Source organism: Anser brachyrhynchus, assembly GCF_964034855.1.
Source record: "Anser brachyrhynchus genome assembly, chromosome: 5".
Lineage (NCBI taxonomy): Eukaryota > Metazoa > Chordata > Aves > Anseriformes > Anatidae > Anser > Anser brachyrhynchus.
The window spans coordinates 4,028,143-4,052,695 of NC_137699.1; the positions used below are offsets into that span (position 1 = coordinate 4,028,143).

The 24,553-nt window shown below is 39.4% G+C and overlaps 1 protein-coding gene across 9 annotated transcripts in view; it reads left to right on the forward strand.

Annotated features, from left to right (window-relative positions):
- Positions 1-309: 309 nt before the first annotated feature.
- INSC (INSC spindle orientation adaptor protein) overlaps positions 310-24,553 on the forward strand; it is a 332,365-nt gene continuing 308,121 nt past the window's right edge. Inside the window, exon 1 of one of the 9 annotated variants that reach the window (XM_080595847.1) lies at positions 310-429. Coding sequence is in view for 4 of the 9 variants with exons in the window: in XM_080595856.1 (XP_080451982.1) it covers positions 18,534-18,711 (178 nt within the window). In the remaining 5 variants the exon portion in view is untranslated. Of the gene's footprint in view, positions 430-1,425; positions 1,647-1,875; positions 1,976-3,971; positions 3,993-6,041; positions 6,830-15,042; positions 18,712-18,746; positions 19,195-24,553 lie in introns of those variants that run through there. The other 8 variants (XM_080595865.1, XM_080595846.1, XM_080595851.1 and 5 more) reach the window with 8 other exon arrangements.

Here is a 24,553-nt window from a genome sequence, read left to right on the forward strand (position 1 = left end):
TTTCTTGCTTGTTTTGCAGTAATGCCCAGCAGAGTAAAAAAATCCTGTTATATGAGGGACTACTTCAAAATGTTGTGAGAGATATTTTCTGTCACAAGGACATTCACACTGTAAGAAGATTTGAAATATCAGAGCAAAAAAGCAACATGTAAGTAAGGAGAACCGAGAAACGGGGACAGTGAGTGCTTCTTCTCTGTTAAAAAGGCACTCTTTGTTCCTCACAAGTCTGATTTACTGTTACAGTTGACTGATGTCATCCAGTGGATGAAGACTTTGACCTGAAGGATGATAGCAGCTAGGGCCAGCTTACTTTATGGATTAACTCAGAAAGAGCTTTCTACACTTACAAAGCAGCACTGAAGGTAGCCCAGCAGGCACCAGTGGCTGGAGGAGCCCTAAGACTGACAAGAGGGACAGAGCACTGACTTGGTAAGCAGGAGCAGGAGACAGGGACACAGAGCTATGAAGAGGACTAAAGAGTGGTATGAGTGTATAATAGAGAAGGGCAGCAACTGAGGACATCAAAGAGGGTTGGGGGGGGAGGGGGGGGGCGCAGAAAAACAAGCAAAGGTGAAAGGGGCGTGGATGAGGAAGCTGGAGTTCGGAGAGGAGAAGGAAGCCAGGACAAACGTTCTGGGGAATCAAACTGGATACAGCAGCTTCTCCTGTGAGAAGTTTTTAAACATTTTTTTTTTTTTTAAAGTCTCGTATTTAAAGAGCTCAAGGGGTCAGTAAAGTTTTACGCTGAGTTCTGGTGTCAGCTTTCAGATTGAATGTACACAGGAAACAAACATACTTTCTTATTGATATAACAGAGAGAAAAAATCAAATGCAACAGAAGGGAGACATATTTCCAAGGTCTTTCCATACTTTAGAAACCAGAGGTTTATAAGGTTTGTTTTATAAGTCAGCAGTAGGCAAAATGTGAAGTACTTCTAAGGAAACACCTGTGTTGAATAAAAACAGTAACATACCAGGCATAACATGGGTGGTAAAAAAAATGTTTAGCTTTCTACATAGAATCATTAATATTTAATACTAAAATTATTTCATTAAAAAAGATAAACTTACATTTTTTAAAATGTGTTGTTGTCCCATTATTTCTGACAGCAATTCTATTTAAAACAAAGTTTTTTACAACTCTCTTCCAGTAAACCGCGTCTGGATTTTTAACCTCACTGGAAGTTTTTGTTGTGCTTCTGTATCAGACTGTAATGTAATGTAATTGTTATTTACCTTCAAATTTATCCAGTTCCTCTTTTGTGGATAGTCGTACTTTTAGCAGGGTCTTTAATTACATTCCTCTACTAGCTGACCACTACAAAAATTGAAATCCTCACCACAGATCTGTAAAAATGTTTCCACTTGCAGTGGGAGACAAAAATAGAATAATTCCATGTCTTTTTGGACGGATGCCTAGCTGAAACTATGCAGGGTTTGACTGACAAGAGGATGTAGTCTTTACTGAGAGCACTTTCTTTAAGGTCCTTTTAGTCTTCAGGAATATTTAAGTAGATGAATGAAGAGAGGATTTATGCTAGTTTCCCTTCATTTTTGTTAACTTTGCCTGCTTTTTTGTAACTTTTGTCTTCTGCAACAAAATCTTTTCAGCTCATCGAGTTTACTGAATATATAATCACAAGCTGGTAAGTAGTAACTTCAGGAGTTTTGATTTCAAATGGCACTCTATTCTTTTGTGTACAGCTGTGCTAGAAGAATAAACCCCTTTGTGTGGCTGAGTATAAGTAGAATTATTTAAATGCACAGTATTTGCCAGGGTTATGACTGTAAAATATAGTCTTTCAGTGGTGAATAAATATGGTTAACACATAGCTCAGCCTGCGAATGCAGCGGAGAGACTTTACTTGAGTAAGTTCAGAATTATTTTGCATCCGAGTGTGCTCTCCCCACAGTGCAGCACAGCACATTATCCATTTCCTGGGGAGTGTGGATGGGAGCTTACAAAGGACAGCAGGTAATTGGCTGCTTTAGCTGAAAAAGCAGAAAAAAACATATTTGTTGGTGTATACAGAAGGAAAATGAGAACAAATGGTAATTATTGTTGGGTGATAGTATTTGTCCATAGTCTTCTGATTTGTCTGTGAGATTAGATCCATACTGACACTCTGCAAGAGCAGTGAGTGTGTAAATGTGGTGTTTAGGCAGCTGAGCAACTTTTTCTGTCAATGCATTTTGAAATGGAATTTTTGTATGCTTTGAATGTGAAAAAGGAGGTGAATGTGTAGTAATAACATACTTTTTCAGGATGCTTCCTTCTGCTGTTCAGGACTTGTGTTTCAGTATCTTTGCATAAATTTCTATCTCAGTACTTTATTTTGAACCCTATCTTCATCTTATGTAAGCAGTCCTATCTCTGAAGTCAGTGGAAAGTGATCATAGCTCAACCCTTAGGCACTTAGTTCTCTATTTCTAAAACTTGCTTATACTGATGCAAATATTTCCTCTTGGAAAGGGAAAGCTATTACTGGGATAGATACCTTTTCTCAGTTGCACATGTGGCAATTTCTACAGACTGACTGAAAAAAGCTGTAATGGTATATCTGTGCTTTTTGTTTAAAGTGGTTTACAGGCAGATGGGTTATGGAAGTATGCTGGAACTGTAAAGACAGTTGTACAAGGTTCCTCCTAAAATAGGGCCATTTTCATGAAAATATTTGTATTTCCTGCTTTTTCTTTCCCTCAGCTCTTTAACTAAGTGAAGCATGTGGTTTAAAGTCAAGGCTGATAGATGCTAGAATAAGATAAAATCTATTTTAATTTTCAGAATATAAATACACTGGCTAGCAACAACTGTATCTGGGGTCTTATAATCTGAAGATTTCTGCATATGGGTGAATATGTATGATGGGTATCACTGGAATTGGCTGACACAGAAGTATAATATTCACTCAAAAAATTTTTGCAGTTTCATGTTGCAGTACTCTAGTCCTTCGACAGTTTGGTTTTAATTTTGTTGTTGAAAATCTGACCAACAAACCTGCACACTGTGTTGGAGCTTGAAATTGTGCTGCACCTCTAGGAGGTGACAAAAATGAAGTATTTTATGAATTTGGTAGCTCTGTGTGATTGTATGTAGGGAGGATATTCGAAGGCTGAAAAACTGATCACACATTTTGAACACTTTACTGTCCTCAGTAGTTTCTTTCCTCCTCTTCAGTAAAGATGAAATCAAAAATGTTTCTTTTTTTTTTATACACTCTTACAGTCTTTGGGGTGGCTTTAATTCTCCAGTGGTGTCATATAAGGTAAACTGTGTAATAAAGCATTGAAGGAAATGGAGTTAAGACATGCAATATCTAATGAAGACTATTACTATTTATTGGCAGTCACCTTTTGGCCGACATATTTTTTTTCTTTTTCCAAAAGCCACAGGCCACAGACATCGCTCTTGTTCTCTTTACAACCATCACTCCATTGTGTGCTATTGTGTTTTTTCACTTTTCACCTTTTTGTTTAGGTTTTTGAATTCCAAATACTTCATGTGTCATTTCTGGCAGAAAGTAACAGTGATGAAAGAGGAAATACCATAGGCCTGAATAAAGTTGCTGGAGAGGCACATACAGGATGGTGCAGCCACAGAAAGCTTTTTTTTTTTTTTTTTTTTCCTTCCCCAGGCATTGCGTACCAGTCTTCGTACTGACTGAGTGAACACAGAAAAAAGCATGTGTTTTTCTTGGGCCCGGAAATCAAATGTGGTCTAGGAGTGCAAGGTTTACTACCAGTGCAATCAGCTAGAGTAGTGGGAGCAACCATGTGCCAACTTTCTTTCGCCTCCTGTGTACCTGGCCCAATTAACTGCATTCTTCATTCTCCAGTCATCTCCCCAGGTGGCAATCTGGTCTTAATGGGCTATAAAATGGGTGGCACTGGTCCATATGGAAATACCCTGTGCTGTAGGGGGTCTTCTGTAGCCCCGCACAGGGGTCCGTAACAGTGTTGTAGGTGGTGGTATCTAAAAGGAAACTCAGCTGGTGAGTACCTGTGCATTCTTCCTGATTGCTGGACGAGTCTCTTTGAACTACGTAGGTCACCTAGTGAAAGCTAGATTGCTTAGGGCCAGCTGTACAGAGCACCCGACTGAGTGAGCTTCTGATAGGTACAAAGGAAAAACTTCAAAGGGAAAAACCTCAGCTGGGCTTAGATACTGCTGTCTTCATCCCTTAAGAACATTTCTTCTCTTCTCCCTTCTTCCTTCTTCCCACCCAAGTAGCAATTAGCCATTAACTTTTCCAGCAAGGTCCATGGGGTAGAGGGAGCAGGATGCAGGTGGTGTGGTGAAAGATGCCCACACTGCAAATGTGAGAGTCGAAAAAAAAAAAAAAAAGAAAAAAAAAAAGGCCTGGGAAGGCCTGAACTCCTGCAGGTGAAGCTCTGAAGGGAGGGAAAGCGCCTCGTGCTGGGTCCCAGGCACTTCGTGTTGGGTCCCAGGCATAGGGACAAGGAGATCTGCAGATTTGGGGTAGGCTAATACTTGAAAATATATTGAAAACACTTTAGTCAGCTTGTGACCTTTAAAAGGGATTAGAGCTAGAGCTAGTTATTAGTTCATTTCTATCTCAGCCTGTTTATTTGAATAGGTCCTCTGTGTTACCTGTGAATAGTATGCAAGCAGCTTTCCTCTCCAGTATTTCATAGAAATTTAGAGCCAATTCAAGTTTGATCACATATCAAACACAGTTCCACATATCCACAGTTCCTCAGGATCTTTGATGGAGATGTGGTCAAGCTTAGGATATTATCCAGAGTGTCAGGATTGAAACTAGAATAGAAAAGATGAAAAGATCGGGGACTCTGCAAAACTTCACGACTATGCCAAATTTCTCAGATCTCATCTTTCTGATGTGCGTATTTCTGAGTGTACCTTAGACACCCAGGCACTCCTGTATTGATCTTGTTAGCATAATAAAGTGGTGTTGCCAAACAAAAAAGTGATAGTCTGGCAAACCACCTCAAATCTGCTAGGAGTGGTTTGAAAGCTGGATTTCTGATTCTTATTTTTGTGGGGCAGTTGTGACACGTGGGGATAATACACCTGCCCTGTGTCACTCTGTTAATTTACCAAATTTAGAACATTTTGTTATAGCCAAAGAGCAAACATTGAAAGGAACAAATATCAGACTCTCTCCATCTCCCCACTGGGGTTCACCACACCAAAACACTGCACCTTGCCCAAGGCAGGACCTCCTGTGCTGCCAGGGCTCAAATCTCCATTTCTTTGCAGAGCCAAACACCAGGCCTACACCCTCTGTCTCCAACTCTGCGTCTAAGTTCATGGGGATGCACACCTCGTTCCCCACCCTCTCCAGCTTTTACTTCAGGGCAGGGGGCCATAGCCTGGCCTGGGCCTGGGGAGGCAAACACAGGAGTGCTAAGTAAACCTGGCTGAAAACTTATCATCTCTTGGCTAAACTTGCAATTCCTCTGGGGCAGCGAAGGTCTGCCAAGTACAGCCAGAGCACACGTTCAGCTCCCTCCAGCCAGCAGTGCATGCCTTGTGGGGGAGTTAAAACTCACTGAGAGCAAGGCTACATTTGTCTTATTATTTACTTTAAAAAGTGTTAATTATCCTTCTCATATATGTAAAAAGTGATGCATGATGCCTAAGTACAAATATTATAGGTGTTGCCTTTGATGCTCAGGCAGAGACACGGCACCAAACCATCCATTCATGGCGTCCTTCCTGCAGGTGAGAGCTGGTGGCTAGAAAGGAGACAGGTCTAAAAAAATTAAATTCAGAAATTGGCTTGGAGGCATTTCTAGAGAAAAGAGCATTTTGCAGCTGCTGTATTTCCAACCAGAGAGGGCCCTGTAAGTAACAGCTTTTTTGTTAGCTAATTTCTGTCCTTAAGAGGAAGCCACTTCCTTCCTCTCTTCATTTAATTCCTTTGCTGCTTTGACCTTCACCTGTGTGACTTGCTTACTGAAATCCTCTCGGGAGGATCAGTGTCAGCTCTAATAAGCTGGCTGTCACTTTACACCAAAGAGAAAGTAAATGTTTCATTTGTTAAATGGGCCAGTGGAAAACATTGCCTTTTTCTACCATCTTCGGTTTCCTTCTGGGGGAAAGGGTTTTACTTTTATGTGACTGAAAGTGCATAAAATGGATTTGACGCTGCAGATTTAAGTGTCTTGAATGAAAACTGTTATGTAAGGCTTTCCTCTCTCTCTTTTTTTTTTTTTATTTATTGTTGTACTGAAATATGATGGGAGTTACAGCGCAGGGCCTGGTTGCAATGAATTTTCTTGCATTTCTGTTAAGATAAGGGATAGTCTATATAAGGAATATGTTGGAAATTTCTCTTTTTTAGGAAGCTGTACAGAAAAGCATGGGGAATGTCAGATCATTGCACTGAGCTCTTTGGTGCTGACACAGGGTATAGTACTGCTTCTTGTTGGGAGTTTTGCCATTGACTTGATTGCAAGCAGGACAGCTTTTCTCTGCCATAGTTTCTGTTGCGTTTATTTCTTGCTCCCCTTCCACTGCTGTTTGTCCTTATGAGCACAACCTGTGCTTCTCTACCACCTTGTACAGGTGGGTTAGTTTTACACTAGTCAGCTTGGAAAGTATTTGAAAGTGGGTTTGGAGGAAAGTACCCTTTTTTGTGCCTTTTATGCAGAAGTTAGTACTTGGAGTTTGAATTGAGCAGCTTATGGAACACAGTTTTTAAACAGTGTTTGAGAAGTGTGAAATCAGTACCCATCACTGATCAGCTGCCTCTGTGGAGAGCAATTTGGAGAGCAAAAGAAGGTGTTGGCTTTGGTGTATGGGAGGAAGGGTACATCTTTTTCCTGTGAACCTGGAGGATGTGTAAGTACAGATGCTTCTGTTGATGTGACTTTTTTTTTTTTTAAGCTGAAACCAACCCCATATGTGGAGTTAGAATAGATACCAAATGTGTCTGCAAGGGCTGTGTGCTCCATCACCCTCTGGCTTTGCAGGGAGGCTGTGATGACAGCCCTCTCGTGCAGTAAGGCCCCTTGGGGACGTTCTTGCAGGCACTTGGTGCTTGGCTCTTGGGTCAGCTGAGGCTTCTTGTTTGGTGTGGCTTGGGGGTGTCTCTGCAGCAGTACTTCTTTTTCTCCTCCCCATGCACAATCCCCTGTGAAATCTTCAAACCTCTCCTGAGTCACTGCTGTACTGTAGGAGCCTTTGCTAGCAGAGGCCCAGGGTTGGCAAGCTACTTAGTGCACTCGCAGGAGGCTGCTCTAGCTTTATGCTGGGGATCTGCCTGTCATCTTGTTGGCTGCAGCAGCGGGGTGGGCAGCTCTTTTCTTTGTTCCTCTGGGCATTTAGTTTGTCCTTGTGGTCTGCACAGGCTGGGGACTCAGGGCTGAAGTCCCTCTTTATTAGCCCTGTAGTTTATGTGCTAAAATAGGTATTTGCAGTAACAGAAATCTCTACAATATTGATTCAAGATATATTTTTTTTAAATCTAGTTAAGTCTCCAGTAAACTGTCCATCAGTTTGAGCTTTGAAACCACGTATCTATGATGGGATATGTCTCTCTTCTATGTGACTGTCTCTCAGTGGGTCAGGGAAGACCTTAAAAACCTAAAACACAGAATCTTTCTGCATTCAGGCCTGCTCAGCACTGAAATTTACCATAATGACCAATAAATGTTTTGTTTTTTGTTGCTTTGATATTTGTAGAACCACAGACTGGGTTGGGTTGGAAGGGACCTTAAAGCCCACCCAGTTCCAACCCCCTGCCACGGGCAGGGACACCTCCCGCCAGGCCAGGCTGCCACCAGCCCCATCCAGGCTGGCCTTGAGCACCTCCAGGATGGGAATTCCACAGCTTCTCTGGGCAACCTGTTCCAGGGCCTCAGAATCCTCATAGTAAAGAAATTTTCCAGGTTTTGTGTTGGATTTTTTCTTGGCTGTATCAGATGGATATCTGATGGATATCTGTGACACGCAGAGATTGGTGAATCTAATACTTGTTAGTGTTTTTTGTTGTTGTTGTTGTTCATTTCAAACTTAAAAGAAAAATAAATAAATACAAATCCAGAGCTAGTGAGTCATTTAAAAACAAACAAACAAAAAAACAAGCAAACACCAAATCTGGCTAATACTGAACTATACCCTACACAAAGTACTCTGTGGCCCCTAAACTGCACAGCTTTGAATAGGTGACTTTTTCAACAACAGCTCAACTCTGTGGCTTGTCAAGAAAACAGCCCTGTAGTGCCCAGAGTAATTGTCCATTTAACCCAATGCTCAAGTGAGAGAAGTACAGCCATGGTAATGAGCCCAAAACTCTACATAACAACAGAAAAATGAATAGTTAATTTTTCAAGAAATCTAGAACTGAATTTATTTAGATAAGTGTGCATATTTATGACTCAACAAACATACAGAAAACAAAAAAACAGTTAACCAGCCTGTAAAATATTTAAGCAATAACTATCTTTTAGCTTATATTACTTGCAAGTTAACCTAGGGGAAACCTAGGAGATTCTTTTATGGTTAGACTACATCATGTGAAAGTTAATTGGTAGACTTGGTATTATATTTGCTGTTATGTTTGCAAATAAGTAACTTGAAATTCAAAAGATAGTTTAAACTTTTATCTTTGATAAAATTCAATCTATGTCATTTCCCATGGATGTTAACATAGCTACTATTTACGAAAATGCGGTGTTCCCTCCTGTTGGTGCAAGGCACCTGTATGAGATTTTGAAGGCAGTTTATTCTGTGTGTTCCAAGAATACAGAAACTGGGTAACTGAAAGCTTGTTATCATTTCAACCAATTATGATTTACAAACTTAAACTCCTCTTTAACTTTATATTTACTTGGTGCCTTCTGTGACAGTCTGTGCTAGGGCAGGAAGCCAAAACATCATATGGCACATATTTACATATAGTGAGTCCATTGCAGAAGTTTGTCCTAGATATAAGGATTTAATGTCTTATAGTCTCCATATATGAAATATATATTTTTAACCTATCATCTTTAGCACTCTGTGATCTAGATCTGGGTTTACGGCCCTATTTTGGACACGACCAAAATACCTCAGAGGAGCAGATGTAAAACATCAGCAACCCCAATCTGTCTGTATCTCATTTAAAATGTTTGCAACTTTCTTGACAGAATACTACCTTATTGTCATCATTCAAACTAGGCTTTTTACGATCAGTTGTGAGAAAGCTTTCCTGGCTGAAGAAGTGCTTTTCTCTTCTCCATGTGTTAAGGATTAAGTTGTTTAGAAACTTTGACTGCATTTCCTTCCCACTGCTTTGTTCATTGGAAATGAGATGTCAGTAGGCACCCAGAGCACTCGCTAAATGTGATGGTACAAAGTACACTGTTGCAGCAGTACCACCTGCACAAAGAGGTAGGACTGCTGAGGAATTAGTTGACACAAAATAAAATAAACTAAACTCTATCTGGACAGTCAACATCTGCTGATTTGGCAAAGAAATCCCTGCTTACTTAATTCAAAGAATCATTTTTTCTGAAACTGGAATAAATCTTAAATACACTTCTTGTTAAAATGTCCATTAAGTTTTCTTTTTTGTTGTTGTTGTTGTCTGCAAATGTAGAAGTAAAACTATGTCTGAAATGTAGATTTTGGAGAGAATTGTGCATGCCTTGAATCTGTTTAACTTTGAGAGTTAAACTGTCGATGTGTGGTTTTGCTTATGTACTGTGTGTGAATCTACATTTGCACTTACAAGCTGCAACTGAAGCTTTATAGCAAAGAACTAGGGATGTGAATGTGTGTTAATTCATGTTTTTCTGTGCTTTGGAAGATGGAGGTAACTTAAGCGTTTGTTCTGCTCAGCTAGGTATAGGCATATATGCTTGTTTTTTCTTCCCTCAAAAAAAAAAAAGACATAAATGGACTCTTAAAAAAAATGAATTAAAAAAGTTTGGCTCATAATTGCTATGAAAGTGGAAAACCTGTTCCCAAGTGTTTGTTGGGATTTATACAGCCAGTAGAGGTGAAAGCTTGCACTGTTTTTAGTCAAACAGCAGATCCTGTAAATTCCCCAATAAGTACTTTGGAGTCGGTACTCTTCTCCTGAGTATATAAATCTGTTTTCTCCCACTAAGCCTGCAAATCTGTTTTCCCATTCTGTCCCTGCCTCTAAAATGCCCCCAGGCTTCTCCTGCCTGGCAATCCTAAGAAGTGTGCAATGCTCCATTGAGGTGTTTGGAATAGCTGTGCACAGGGGAAATCTCTGCTTATTTAATCCAAAGATCCATCTCACGTTGGATCTGTTCACCTCTAGCAAAAGTAAGGATTTGCACAATTATTGTCATAATCATAGAACAGCATCATAGAATCATCTAGGTTGGAAAATACCTTCAAGACCACCAAGTCCAACCATCAACCTGATCTGCTGAGTCCTGTCACTAAACAGTGTCCCTTAGTGCCACCTCCACACGTCTCTTAAACGCCTCCAGGGATGGGGACTCCACCACTTCCCTTGGCAGACAGCCTGTTCCAATTCTTGACCACCCTCTCGGTGAAGAAATTCTTCCTGATATTCAATCTAAACCTACCCTGGCACAATTTGAGACCGTTAATAATAATCTGTGGGACCCAATGCACCTTGCAGGAAGGTTGACAGTGAAAAAGGCCCGTGTACTACGAACAGGCCTCAAATGATGTAACAATAAATTGGAGTGCCGTTAAGTGCCTTGCTGGCACTGAATGGTGGCGATGTGACAAAAATAGAATCTTTGTTTTGGTTTGAATGTTATGGTGATTGTTTTGTATGGGTGTGAAAGCAATGAGGGGTATGCTCTAAATTGCCCAGACTACTATCAGTCTCTTTGCCAGTGTATTAAGGTTGCTTGTTCATAATAAAGTACAAAATTGGCAAAGCAGGGCTATTCAGTTGTACTTGTGATCGTGCCATTGCTACATTTTGTTTTTAAACAAAAATAAGAGAAATGCAAAATAGGGAGGATGTACATGTCACTCCTCTCTCAAATTGATCCTTTAAATTTCTGGTGCTTCTGGGATTGTCTGTATTACTCCATAATGATGGGTGGAAATCTTACCACCATCTTAATTTTCATACTGAAATGAACAGGATAAGGATTGGGTTCTGTGAAGTAGGACAGAAAGAAACGCTGGTTATTGCATTGGAGCCAACAATTACAGCAAAATTCCTTGTCCAAACTAAGGCCAAAGGTGCAAGGATGCTCTTTCTGTGCTACAGATTGTGTACTTTCTTACAGTACTACTGGACAGAAGAGAGGAGCTTGCTTTCTTTGTAAAAATGTAGCTGAATTAATTACCTTTAGGAAATTACTTTTTAAAAACAAACAAGCAAGCTCTATTTTAGAGATGGAAAAAAAATCGTATCCCTTTCTAGAAATGATTTTACTTAACTTAATAGATATTAAGTTAATGAATATTAAGTATTACTTAATAAATATTTATATATATTTTTTTCAATTGTTGCTTTTATGGGAACAGCAGACACCCACCCTCTAGTGATCAAGAGCAGCACCGGAACTCAGGGCCTGGTGTTTCTTCTCTGGTTGCAAGAATGTGCAGAGAAATGACCTTGTGACAGGATGTGATCCGGATAATACTGTTCAATTTAAGAATATTTTTCTCCTCTTAGTTTCTTGGGGGTTTCCATGGATAAACACGCTGTCTAGACAAAGCGCTTATAAAACGTGTATTTTTTTAGACTGAAGTTATTTCATGAACACCTGGTGATTGTTTTGGGAGCTATTTCCATGGAGAGGCTGGCAATTCTGCCTAAAGGATGGACAGGATAATAGTTTGGGATTAATGAGGCTCTCTGTACCTTGAGCTCTCCTTCATGGTTTTTACCTTTATGCTCCTGGTTGACAGCTTTTGTACCTACCGGTACATCATATGAGATAATTTCAGCTTTTCTCTTCAATCTTGCATTTTTTGGTCACAGTTAGGGAGGTGAAATTATTCATGTCAATCTTGTTGTTTGTTTCTATTTTCAGCGGAATTTTATTTGCTATTATCAAAACCTTAGCGCAAAAGCTACATCACAAAATAATAGTAAATAAAACTTACAATAAACAAAACAAAAACTTGTTTAGCACCGTGAATCCATGTACCGTTTGCCAAAGGCAGACTGCAGTTTAATGGGCTTTGAAAATAGAAACATTAAATTAATCAGATCTATTTCTATGGAAAATAAATGAGGCGATTCTTATCGCATGAATAAATTGTTCTGTTTTGCACCATGATTGCTTCAAGTACCATTTATGTAATCTCCTAATGAAAGACCTCTGTAACAGCCTGCACACCAGGTATGGAAACCCTCAAAATTCCCAATTCCTTTCAAAAGCAAATACAGTGTGTCAGAAAGGAGAGGTGAAAGAGGGGAAACAGTAAGGAGCTAGAACTCATTTCTTTGAGTAGTAAGAACAGTGAGCTAGCCAGGGAAGAAATGTCTTATGAAAAGATAATATGTAAAGAGTTTTTCACACTGCCTCAAGTTTTCTGTGTTGAAAGTATATTCAAGTAGTTAGAGGATTATTTCTTTATTTTATTTTTTTTTTCCAATTTTAACATACTTCCTGTTGTTCTCTCCCTTCTCCCAGCCCTGGCACCTCCAAACTGAAATTTCAGGAATGGGCATGGGGTTAATTGGCTTAAAGAAAATGAGATATGGATACTAAAGAGGGAACAATGCAGCTCTTAGAATGAGCTGACCTATCACAGTACTGTAAAAGTATTCTTGTAGCTTTCAGATTGTATTAACTCATATACTCTATTAGTTATTAAATATACTAAATAATAGCGACTATAACTCTAGAGTTTGGAGAAATAATGAATAAAAGTTTAATGTGCCAGATCAATCTGTTCATTGCTCATTATGGATTTGGTTCCTTAAACAAAGTGCCCATCAGTGCAGATGAGATCATATCTTAAATGCCAAACAAACTCTGTAACAGATCCAGGGCTGCAAAGCAATGCTTGCCTCCGTTTGTCCAGGCTGTAGGCTGCTGCTGCTTTTGGAAGTAAAATTTCAAGCTGATGCCCTTTTCCTTCTTCTCAGAAAGTGCCAGCTATCCAGAGAAAGTACAAAGGGCACAGACTGGAGTCTTGGCAGAAGGGAGACCTGTATTTTAGTTTAATCTCCGGTTCACTAGGGCTGAGCTGTTTCACAGTTTCCAGTAAAAACATCAACAAAAAAGTACACTTGTGACCAAGATTTCTTCTTTTTTTTTTCTCTTTTCTCTTTTCTCTTTTCTCTCTTTTCTCTTTTCTCTTTTCTCTTTTCTCTTTTCTCTTTTCTCTTTTCTCTTTTCTCTTTTCTCTTTTCTCTTTTCTCTTTTCTCTTTTCTCTTTTCTCTTTTCTCTTTTCTCTTTTCTCTTTTCTCTTTTCTCTTTTCTCTTTTCTCTTTTCTCTTTTCTCTTCTTTTCTTTTCTCTTCTTTTCTTTTCTTTTCTTTTCTTTTCTTTTCTTTTCTTTTCTTTTCTTTTCTTTTCTTTTCTTTTCTTTTCTTTTCTTTTCTTTTCTTTTCTTTTCTTTTCTTTTCTTTTCTTTTCTTTTCTTTTCTTTTCTTTTCTTTTCTTTTCTTTTCTTTTCTTTTCTTTTCTTTTCTTTTCTTTTCTTTTCTTTTCTTTTCTTTTCTTTTCTTTTCTTTTCTTTTCTTTTCTTTTCTTTTCTTTTCTTTTCTTTTCTTTTCACTGATTGCTGTGGAGTTTAATTGCCTCAAACTGGAGCCAGCCTTTGTTCTGTCTTGCAGTTATTTAACCAGTGTGTATGATAGTTTGCAATCACTATGCAAACTATCATTTTTCCAAGTATAAAGTCACTGTTTCCCAGTGCTCACTGTGTTATCTGAGATACCACAACTATGTCCACACTCAGAAAGAGGAAATAGCTGTGGTGCATCACAAACAGTTGTGTGGGGAGTGTAGGGAAATATGTTTTGGGGGTTGTGTGATATCTGCTTTTGTGGAGCCAAATAATCATAAGCATCTTCAGGAGAGAACTTGGTTCATTGCACATACTGTAATGACTTTCCTAGGAGGACTTTGGATCAACTGTTCATTTTTAAGCGACATATACATGCATGTGGGAATGTAAATATTGGGAAAATTGTTAGCAAAAATAATACTTGGGTCACATTTAGTCATAGGCATGCATGAAAACAGGATCCAGGAGTCAAGAAGGATGGATATCTTATTCTTCGTAGGCAGTATCCACAAACACTGAAGTTAAAGCAGCTGTGCAGTGAGATGTCTTCCTACGGGAAGTGCTAAACCAGCAGATTGGCGGTACCAGACCAGGAGAAACTGTGCTGTGTTGGTATTTGTTCTGGGTTGCTCTTTGGCTTTCTGGAATTTGTAGAGTAGAAACTCAAATATGTGATACCTAAAAGCAAAGCAAGAATAAATCCCTACCTTACCTTTTTGTCAGGGACTTGCTATTTATTCTTTCAGGCAATACGCAATCTGCATATGACACATTTCAAGTGGGAAGACAGAGGTTTCGTCATTGCCTGATCTCTGATACGCTGGGTTCCTGATGGCTTCAGTGTTGTGGAAACTGAGGGATATTTACTGATGGATTTAGATGTGTAAGATCTGCAGTAAATATAGATGCAATTTTAACATGACCTTACGCAAGAGGTTTATAAATTCTTCTGCCTTTTGACAGTGAATTACTAGGGATGTTGAAAAGTTACAGTCAATCTCTTTTGCCAAAAACTGTGGGGAGAAACTACAATGCAACCTTTTAAGTTTGACAGCTTTCTACTCTTGCAGAGATAATCTGTCAAGCTCATTTTTTTAATAAGAGATGAACTTTGCATAGGGATGTTGTTTAAGAGGTTGTTACGCAAATGTAGTATAAGATTACTATTCATTGCTCTATTTTTTAATGTTAACAGATGCATGAAGATATGACAATTATGTGCCTACTCTGTGATAGCTTGATACACTGGGATGGCCAAAAACTTCTGCTTTCCTTTTTTTCTATCATGACAGAGCCTTTCACAGCTTTGGGACAGCTAGTAAACACTTGCTCCATTCCACATAAAGGGTGGAATCAGCTGCATTTGTTGTTAAATAAGAGTGTTGATTTGGGAAAGAAGTGACTAAAAGCAGCAAGGAAATCAAATCCTGAAGCCTGGTCATGACCACTGTGTGGCAGTCAGTCAAACTCAGGAAGTCTTGTCTCCTGCTCAAAGTTCTTTGTGGTTCAGGACATGCCTGTCATGGGTTTAGTCTGCTTGTCCATGTCTGTGATGTTTTCATGATCTGTTTATATTTCTCCTGGTCTGTTCTGGGGCTTTGCTCATGCTTGCATCTCTCACGGTGGCGTGGAAGCTGCAGTCCCTTCCCGCAGCAGCGCTGCCGCCCAGGACTTCCTCTCCCAAGGACCACACATGGTGTCTTACGCGGCTTCTGCTGTCAAATGAGGCAGCCACCCATGCCGAACTCGTAAGGGCCGATGAGGTACTTTGTCTCGGTGGCAGTGTTAATAGCGCATTAGTGCTGTGTGCCCGCCTAATATTAATGAGAGAAAAACCGGGCTGTATTTAAAACTTATATTTTATAATAGTTTTAGTGCTATTTTGAAAGATCAGGGAGATTCAAATGAATTGCTCTGCAAATTCGTTTATACAGTTAATCATGTTTATATGAAAAATAGTTAAACTGGAGTGGTTTCTCAATACGTTTATAAAAAATACGGTGGATAGGCTGTTAATAGACAAGTTATTGAAAGAATAATGAAGAGGTTTCATGGTAGAAATCTGTTTACTCACAGTGAAGGAAGATTTAGCTCTGTAGAAACGTCTGTAATCTCTTTAATTCTCTTGGATACTTAAAGCCTCTGTTAGAACTATCTGAAAGGTTTTATGCTCCATAAATTTATTGAGGGGTGAAAGTGCCTGGTGTATCAGTTTCACAGTAAGCTCACTTGTCTCAGAAGAGGGTTGCAGTATCAGGGAGGCCAGAAACCTCCAAGGTGTTCCTACTAAAGTTGGTTACTGCCTCCCAGTACAAGTACACTGTGCAAGGAATAAGCAAAGCCTCGCTGTGCATCCTGTTCTCTTTAATGGAGTCTGCAGAGCAAGAAGGGGAATTACCTCTAGCCAAAGAGGTAGCTTTGCCCATTCTCGTAGCCCTTTGAAAGAAGAGGCAGCTAGACAGTGAGTCGTGACTCTATTTCAGCAGTGGCTGTGTGCCTCCCTCAGGCTCTGAGCACTGTTTTGTAGTGTTGCCCTCAAATACTGTGCAAATGGATCAAAACCACCACGTGAATAAAGTAAAATACAAGCAAATGCTGAGAGAACTTTTGAGATGTTTAGTTTTTTTTCCCCACAATAAAATATTCTTCTGAAATAATAGAAGTGATGGAAGGGGCTTCAGTGAGGTTGTTCGAAGGCTGAGCAGTTGACCAAACTTAAATGCAAGTCAGCTCTGTTGACAGGAACCCTTTGTGAGAGACTTAGTGTTTTTCTTCAATTAGTGCTGATCAAAATTTGTCTTGGTATACTGCAGTCTGTGCTTACAGCACGGGAAAAAAAAAGTATTGTCAAAAGAAAGCTAAAGATAGTACTACAAAACCTGCTAGGCCTTTCTGTGTGTACGTGAAGTTTATTACAGCTCTACCACAGAAGAGTAAAATTTAGAGTTTAAAGTGCTGCTAGAAATGGTAAGCAATAATAAAATTAAATCAAGTGTGAAGTAAGATTTTCTTATGATGCAGTATCAAAATAATATTCTCTGGTCCTATGAACCTTTGGTGATAAAAAGAAGTGCTTGTGCTGACAAGTCAGCAGGTCACTTGATAAATAAGGCCCACAAGAGTGGACTGTTGTATTCATTCTGGAGAGTCCTTATCACTCCTTTGGGATGTGAGCGTGGGTTGAAGTTCTCTTTGAGCATTGTTATGCTGGCTGCTGCCTTCCAGTGGTATGAAAGATGTTTCTTGTTGGGTGGATAAATGAATCATAGAACATCCCAAGTTAGAAGTGACCCACAAAGATCACTGAGTCCAACTCCAAATGAGATTAGCATATGCCAGGCCGGGATCTCATGGCCATCTGCATGTACTCGTGCTGTTCCATGCATGTGTAGGAAGTTTGAAGCTTCTGGAGAGTACTAGGCTGCAGCATTTAAGTACTGTGACCATGTCTCTGCAGTAGGTGCACTTCACTTACACAGTGCCAGCACAATTTTATGTATGGTAGAGCTACATGTGGGATTTCAGCATTATGGCTATGTAGCACATGAGCAAAAATATTGGGATGTTTCATGTATTAATGGGTTCACTGTGTGTTGGGAGATACCTGATCAATGGAAGGACTCCTCAAAAGTTCTGTGTGTGAGATTTCAAAGTGACAGAAGAAGTATATATTCCTGCTTTACACATGGGGAATTGCCTGTGTAGGGTTTTGTATTTTTATTGCTGGGTAAAGAGGAACAGGCGTGGTAGGTTAGTACTAGAACCAGGGAATTTTTGAGGTTCTCTCTCAGTAAGACAGTGGCAGAGTTATACTTGTGTTTTCAGGCAAGGTTCATGCTAAACTGTTTTTTAAAAATTACTTAAAGGGAGGAAGATACTTAAATACTTCCATATGCTTTTTCCTTGTAACATAGCTTCCTACTGATAGTGTAAGTTGTCATTTTTGATGTTCAAAATACATGTTTGTGCAAATAGTTCCTGTACAAGGCAATATTTCAAGGGATCAGAAGGCTGAATGATGAAGAGGCAGGTGCTTGTCAGCCACTGTGCTGTCACCCTGGTGTGCTGACACCTGGTTCGTGTGTTAGAACATTATCCTCCTGACAGCCGCATAGCCATTATCACTCCTTGCTACCAGAAGGGAAAGTATCTGGAGAGATTCATTAGGGTATTGGTAAAGAAGAAGACAAAGTTTCATATAACCAAAACAACTTTAATTTGCCATCCCTTGTTTTTCTTTTTACTAAATGGTAAACTAATTATCATCTGAATTTGAGTTGTAATATTATTGTCCTGTACTCAACTTCTTATTCACAAGATCACTGCCACTTATGCTCTTTTTTACTGTGTGAATCTATATTGCCATTTTCAAGACCACTGTTTGCCTGTCAGCTATGTTTTTTTTTGTACTATTTCTTCATTGCAACACATATCTGAAGATGTGGTTGTTACACATTCTGTTTCTAGGATGAAAGCAGTGGAAGTCTGTACAGCATATTGCTGTGTCTCATTTTATCATTTGAAATAGATTGCCAACTACAACCTGTGTATATTTAATTAGTCTAAAAAAAAGTGATTTGGCCAAATTTTCCTGTCTTAGAGTTATTCAATTTAGTCTAATAGTCTTTAACTGAGAGTTATGTTCACACAATGGAGGATAAAATAGACTGGAAGTTTTTTCACTTCTGTATAGTTTACTGATTAAATGGCAAATGAAAAAGAAGAATAGTCCTTTGCTACTTAATGTTTCTTGTTTTGTAGAAGGTAACACACAAGCCTATATTTCAACAAAGCAGAAATTTTCTTTGTTTGACAAAGAACATGCTCAAATCTCAATGAAATAAATAAAATGCCTTTAGCATATGCTCTATATCTTCCTGGCTTCCTGTTTTGCTTAAGTGACTTACGGGGCTGTGTGGGAACCAGGAATCAGACTGGTGCTCTAAGCAGAAGACCACGTGTGTCCAGAAAAGTGCCTCACTTCCAAACGAGCTACCAGGAGCTGCTGCTTCCCAACGGCCGTTCAGGTAGGTATGCTGTGCAGCCATTCCTAGCAGGCATTAAGAAAGGCTTCAAGTCTAAGCAGTCACAAGAGGGGGCATGTCCTTTTCAGTATTTTCTTACTGAAACTTTCTGTACGAGGTTTCTCTTTAATTTCTTCAGGAGCTATGTTGAAAGCTTAGTAACCACTTTTACTCGGTGCATTTTAATGGAAAAACAGCAGCTGTTCCAGTCAAGTCTCAGGTGGCCCATGCTCCGTACCACAGGGTGGCTGAAGAGGTTGAAGGCAAGCAGTGAAGGACAATGCAACTAATTTCAGTGAAGATTCACAAGCAGCTTAGCTGAGAAGTGCTGAGGTTGCTGGCCCTAATGTAGCAAAGCACTTAAGCAGGTGTCAGATTTTAAACGTGAGGTTTTTCATTTTGGTTCCTATGAACATCCTTAAGTACTTAGCTGGACTGGGATCCTGGCAGAACTGAAGCCCTGGATATTTTTGCACGTTAAGCAGTGTAAGTTTAAAGCAAGAATTTCTTTGGATTTACAGCTGTTTTCTTAGGTTATATAACACAGATATGTTATTTTTGTTTGGTTGCTCTTTTCCCCTTGTTTACTGTTTCTGATAGTATGTAAGATTCTACATTATCTTGGTATTAGATATGCAAGCATGTTTAAAGGGTTTTGTAAAAAAAACCCCACGAACAACAGAAAATAATCTCCTTCCAGAGCTTTGAGGCTTTTGAAAGAGAATTGCAATCTTGTTGAGTAAGTCAGAGTAGAGAAGGAATTATTTGTATTCTGGCCTGAAAAAAGAGGTGAGTTTGAGGGCTGCTATATTTCTATATTGTCACTTAGCATGAAGCCAAAGATAAAGCACATCTAGCAACAGCTGATCGTCTTGCCTTTCCTTTGAAACAAAATGTGTTCAGGTAAAAACTTGCAGCTAACAGCAAACCATCATAAATGATGTATTAGTTACATTAGAAAGCGAGGGCTGTTGAGCTTGATTCTGCTTATGTTTCATGATTGCATTACATGCCCCTCTGTCTTTGGTGATGATACCTTTCCATTTTGTAAAGTTTCTACATGCATTCTTCAGGAATTGGGAGGCTGGATGGCAAATCCTGCATGCAATGAATTTTTAAAAAGGTGTTTATAGCATAAACTAGCTGGATTAAATGTGAATGACTTTTCAGCATAGAACAGCATATGGTCCTGGCTGATGTGAAGAAAGCTGAACCAAGGCTGGGAGCTGTAATGATTCAGGCAGCAGGAACTGGACTGTGCTTGCCCACTTTGCACTGTTATAGCTTGCAGACTTCCTGTTGTGTTTCTTCTAAAGCAGATTTTTACAAGTTGATTGAGGGTCTCTTTTGCCCTCAGGAAGGGAGAATGCAGCAGTTCTTCACTGGATAAGGCAATTTTTCAGGCAGAGGGGTTTTGTTCCAGCTTTAGGTACACTCTCTTCCCAGCTTATGAGTCTGTCTGGGATATATGGACTTCAGCAGTTTCCAGTACCAAAAACTGGGCTAAGGAAGAAACTCAGGAGGATATGATTACCAGAAGAATTCTACTTATATTTAAAAAACTTAGAATGATTTTTTAGCAACTAAATGCTGATCTTTTGCAAATGAGCACCAGTACTGCTGTTCCTCCAGCCAGACATATATAAACTTGTAATTCCAAAAGCATGCCTGATAAGTCAAGCCCGAGAATGTGATACTAGCTGTGTTAATTGCATCATGGACCTGCCTATGATTTTGAGGTTACGCAGATTTTCAAAAGGGCTGAATTGGCCCTTTCACTTGTATTCTAAAAATTCTGTTTTGGTAACAAAACATGAGCTCAGCTTTCATTCCTTGCTTCAGCAGAAGTAAAGGGAATTGAGTCTGCTTTCAACATTACGTCAACTGCTGACCAAGGCTTTGGTTTAGTAGTATCTGATATTCCAGTGGTATCCAAACTAACGGGCAGGACACTGTTCACAAGAATGGCAAAATTAGTAGAGCCTTATACACTGTATGAGTGAAAACTATTTGCTTGACTGATTTGAAGTCAGTTTCTGAGTACGTAATTATTGGATAGATGGCTGAGGTTGTACAGGTCCTGCAGATGGTATCCTAAGAGAACAACTTTTGAGGACTCTTACAAGCCAGCGTGAAGCCTGCACAGCAGCTGCTCCTTGACTCTGGTGATGGGAAGAAACAAGAGGGAGAGAAGCTGAAGGGAAGCATGTTGCCAAAGGTGCTGCATTATTTCTCATTCTCCAAATCACTGTCTCCACACATGTTATAAGAAAAGTGGAAGGAAGTTTGAACAGATGTGGTTATACTCTGCCAGCACTGGGGGCTAGGTACACTAGCTTGAAATCATTTGCAAGGACATAGCTGGTGAATATGAGGATTAATATGTAGATATGAGGCAAATGCTTTTTTACTTCTGTCCAGAAAAAGAGCCTTGTTAGTTGTTGTCTGTTAGGATCATCAACTTTTAAATCTTGGGTAGAAATATAAAGTTACTAAACAACAACAAAACCAAAAAACTCCACCTCTCATTCTCCTCTATAGTGAGCCTATCTAAATTAATTATTTGTGACTGAGTAATGGTGAATTGACACAAAACCAACTGAATTGTCACCTCACTTGTTCTGTGACATTATATGTCTGCACTGTGTGCATGGAACTTGTGCCTAATGCCTTTTCTCTGGATTAAAAAGGAGAGGGAAAAATTGGACATCATTGGTTTTTATTTATTTATTAACAAGGTGTAACAGCATTCATCCCCTTCCTGGTAAGCCTATTAATTCAATGATACTAAATGTATCTTGGAGCAATTCTCTGACTTCAGCTCTGCCAGCTTCTTTGTAGTGGTTACTGAAGAGGGAGTGTGTAGAAGTGTGGCAGTTTCTCGGGTAGGAGGTAGGATTTAGTTTTTCCTTCAGAAGTATGATGGTGCTCAGTGCAGCGTACAGCTGCAATAAACCCATGCAAGGCTAGAGCATTTATTGCTTCTCTCCTCTCTGCAGGCCCACAACAGGCAGAAATGCACACAGATGTCCTTTAGTATGAAAAAGTGGCTCATAGGGTATCTGTCTGCTTGTCTGTTAGGACAACAGACATGGATTAAAAGACATAAAAGTAAATGTCATGCCTAAGTACTAAACTGGGTTTCAATGTTGTGAAAAACAAATAGAACTTGACATCTATATTGCATTAGTACGTTGGCTTCTCTGTTGTTTTTGATTCATAGCTTTGAAAACTACTTCTAAACACAAATGTGAGCCTTTTTACGTCATGTAATCCAAAGGTTCGGTTTGCTTTTAGAAGGAATGATTTCTTATTGACTTCTTGGTTGATCTGATTGCTTTTAAATTTTGCAGCTGTAAACATGGTTGTAATTGCTGCAAAACGAGGTGAACACCAGAGCCAAGATCTCAGTCTTTGACTGGAAGTGAACATTGCCTTTCTTCATAGTGATACGGATATCTGTATTTCATTTTCTTCAAGGCAGATTATTTTAATTAGTGCAGTAATTAATGTGATGTTTTACTAATTAATTTATTAGTTGAACATTTTGTGTGATCAAAATCCTTCGTAGCACACAACTTATAGTAACTAGTTCCTAGAAATTGTTGATGAAGTAGCAAATCTTTAGGAAGGGCAACTAAATGTTTCTGCTTTTTGTGACGTGCCTCCAAAGTCTTTTGCTCTTAAAATTATTCTTCATATGCTCTAGCTAATAGTGACAACAGAAATGAGTGTTTTCTTTACTGTCTGGTTGCTGATCACGTCTGTCTAGTTGTTAATATTAAAATAACAACTATATATCCTTTATAGAACTTTAGAAATGATAGTTCTGGCCTGTGCTCTGATCCTGCAGAAAAGCAGCTCTCTGTTTCTAATTACCAGCCCCATGCTGCAAGATAACAGACCAGTGTATAGGGGGAAAAAAAAGCACAGCATTTATAACTTGGATCAAGTTCTCTGTGTAGGGAAGTGATACCCAGAGATGCTGCATTTTCTCCAGAGATGGCTCATTGCATCACATATACCCGTATCACATGTACCTCATATACATCACATATATCTAGGTCACTACCTACGTCAGCACAGGATATGAAAATTTCAGAGGAAGTACGTGTTAATAAACCTGGGTCATTGCACAGTATTTTTGGATTGTAGCTCTCTATGGCAAGGGGAGTGAGCCGTATTTTCATCTGGTATAAACTGGCTCTGTTCCGTGATTGCCATCTCTTGCTGGCATCCTTGCTGTCCTCCAGTAAAACGGAAACTGTTGCTTCACTCCAGGTTATGTTCTTAATAGATCTGTATTAAAACATTATATTTAGTTTCAGAAAAGTCATTTTCCAATTCAGATGTCAGAGATCTTCTTTGTTAGCTTGGAAGCCATATATTTGACCCAGAGAATCAGTGTACATAAAATTTATAAAAGAATTCTGATGCCTTTTGCTATGTTTTCTTTATTTGAAAACCCGATCCTTTGAATTTGATTGATTCCTTGAAATATCTTGTTCTTCAAGATCTGCTTCACAAGATCTTCTTTCATTTGGAGAAAAAACATATTTGAAAATTTGTTCACTGGAACTGAAAGACCTGGTGATCATCAGCTGTTTTAAGATTACAGATGAATTTCCAATGGCAGATGAAACAGGCATAATATATATATACATTAATTTTGGAGTTATCAGAAAGCTGCCATGAGAAAATATAAAAATATTGTTGGGAGTGATCTTTGAGGGCTGACTAGGTTCCATACTTTGCCAAGCATTGCAGTTGACAAAGCAAACCTATTCAAAGAGGCAAGCTCAGGAAGAATTAAAACTAGGTCAACTTGTACTCAAAGATCAGAATCTGAGTAACTTGCAAATGTTGACTTTGTTCACAAAAAGGAACTATACTGCCAAGCATACACTGCTTATGGGATTTAAGCATGTCTTTCCCAAATGCAAGGGAGTTTGAATGCATTGATTGTGCCAACAGTGGATCTTTGTTTTTTTTTCCGGACTCCTGTTTGTTACAGGCCAGGTGCGATGTTTCAGGATGGGTGGCTGGCTGCTTTTTTGTAGGCACTATTTATTATGTGTCAAAAAAATCATTCTGTTATAGTGTGATGGATCAAGCGGCTGCAATGCTTGACGTCAATCCATGCAACACATCGATGGCAGACTGAAACGTGCTCTTGTTTCTTAGACTTGTCTTTACCAGTTTAATGCATTGATCTGTAAACTGTTAAGGTAGGCAAAGGCCTGCTCCTGAGAGACTGTATCTCAGTCCAGGGCAAGACGAGCACTGGGGTTATATCTCCTTTAAAAGCCCTGCAGTATTTAATGCCAGTCTTTGTCTTGGAGCCTGTAATTGCTGTTTGTAAACTTAGTACTGAGATTGCAAAATAAAAACCAAGCCTGTCCCTTGCCTGCTGGAGCAGGCTTTATTTTCGCCTCATGCTCAGCTGTTTAGAACAGAAAGAAAATGGAGGCAGAAAAATACCCAGTCTGTGCTGCAGACTGGGTTGCCTTTGCTGCTGTTAGCTAGCCACCATGATGTAGTTGTGCTACAGACTGCACTTATGTAAATTCTTGGTGTTTTCTACTGTCACAGCGATGGCTGTGTCTTATCCAAGACAGTTCAGGTGAGCAAAGCTGCTGCCATCCCCAGGGCACTGTGGTCCCTGGGAAGTAGACCTAACAGCACGCAGGCAAACAATAGTAGCGAAGATGGTGATCTGGCTGCTTTAGTCCTTATGCAGATAAATTTTCACTGTTTACATGAAGTTCCCTCCCCACCCAAAAAAGAGATCTGAATACCTGAGATGCTCGTACTGAGAAAAGAAAGACAGAAGGCAAACTTGAAA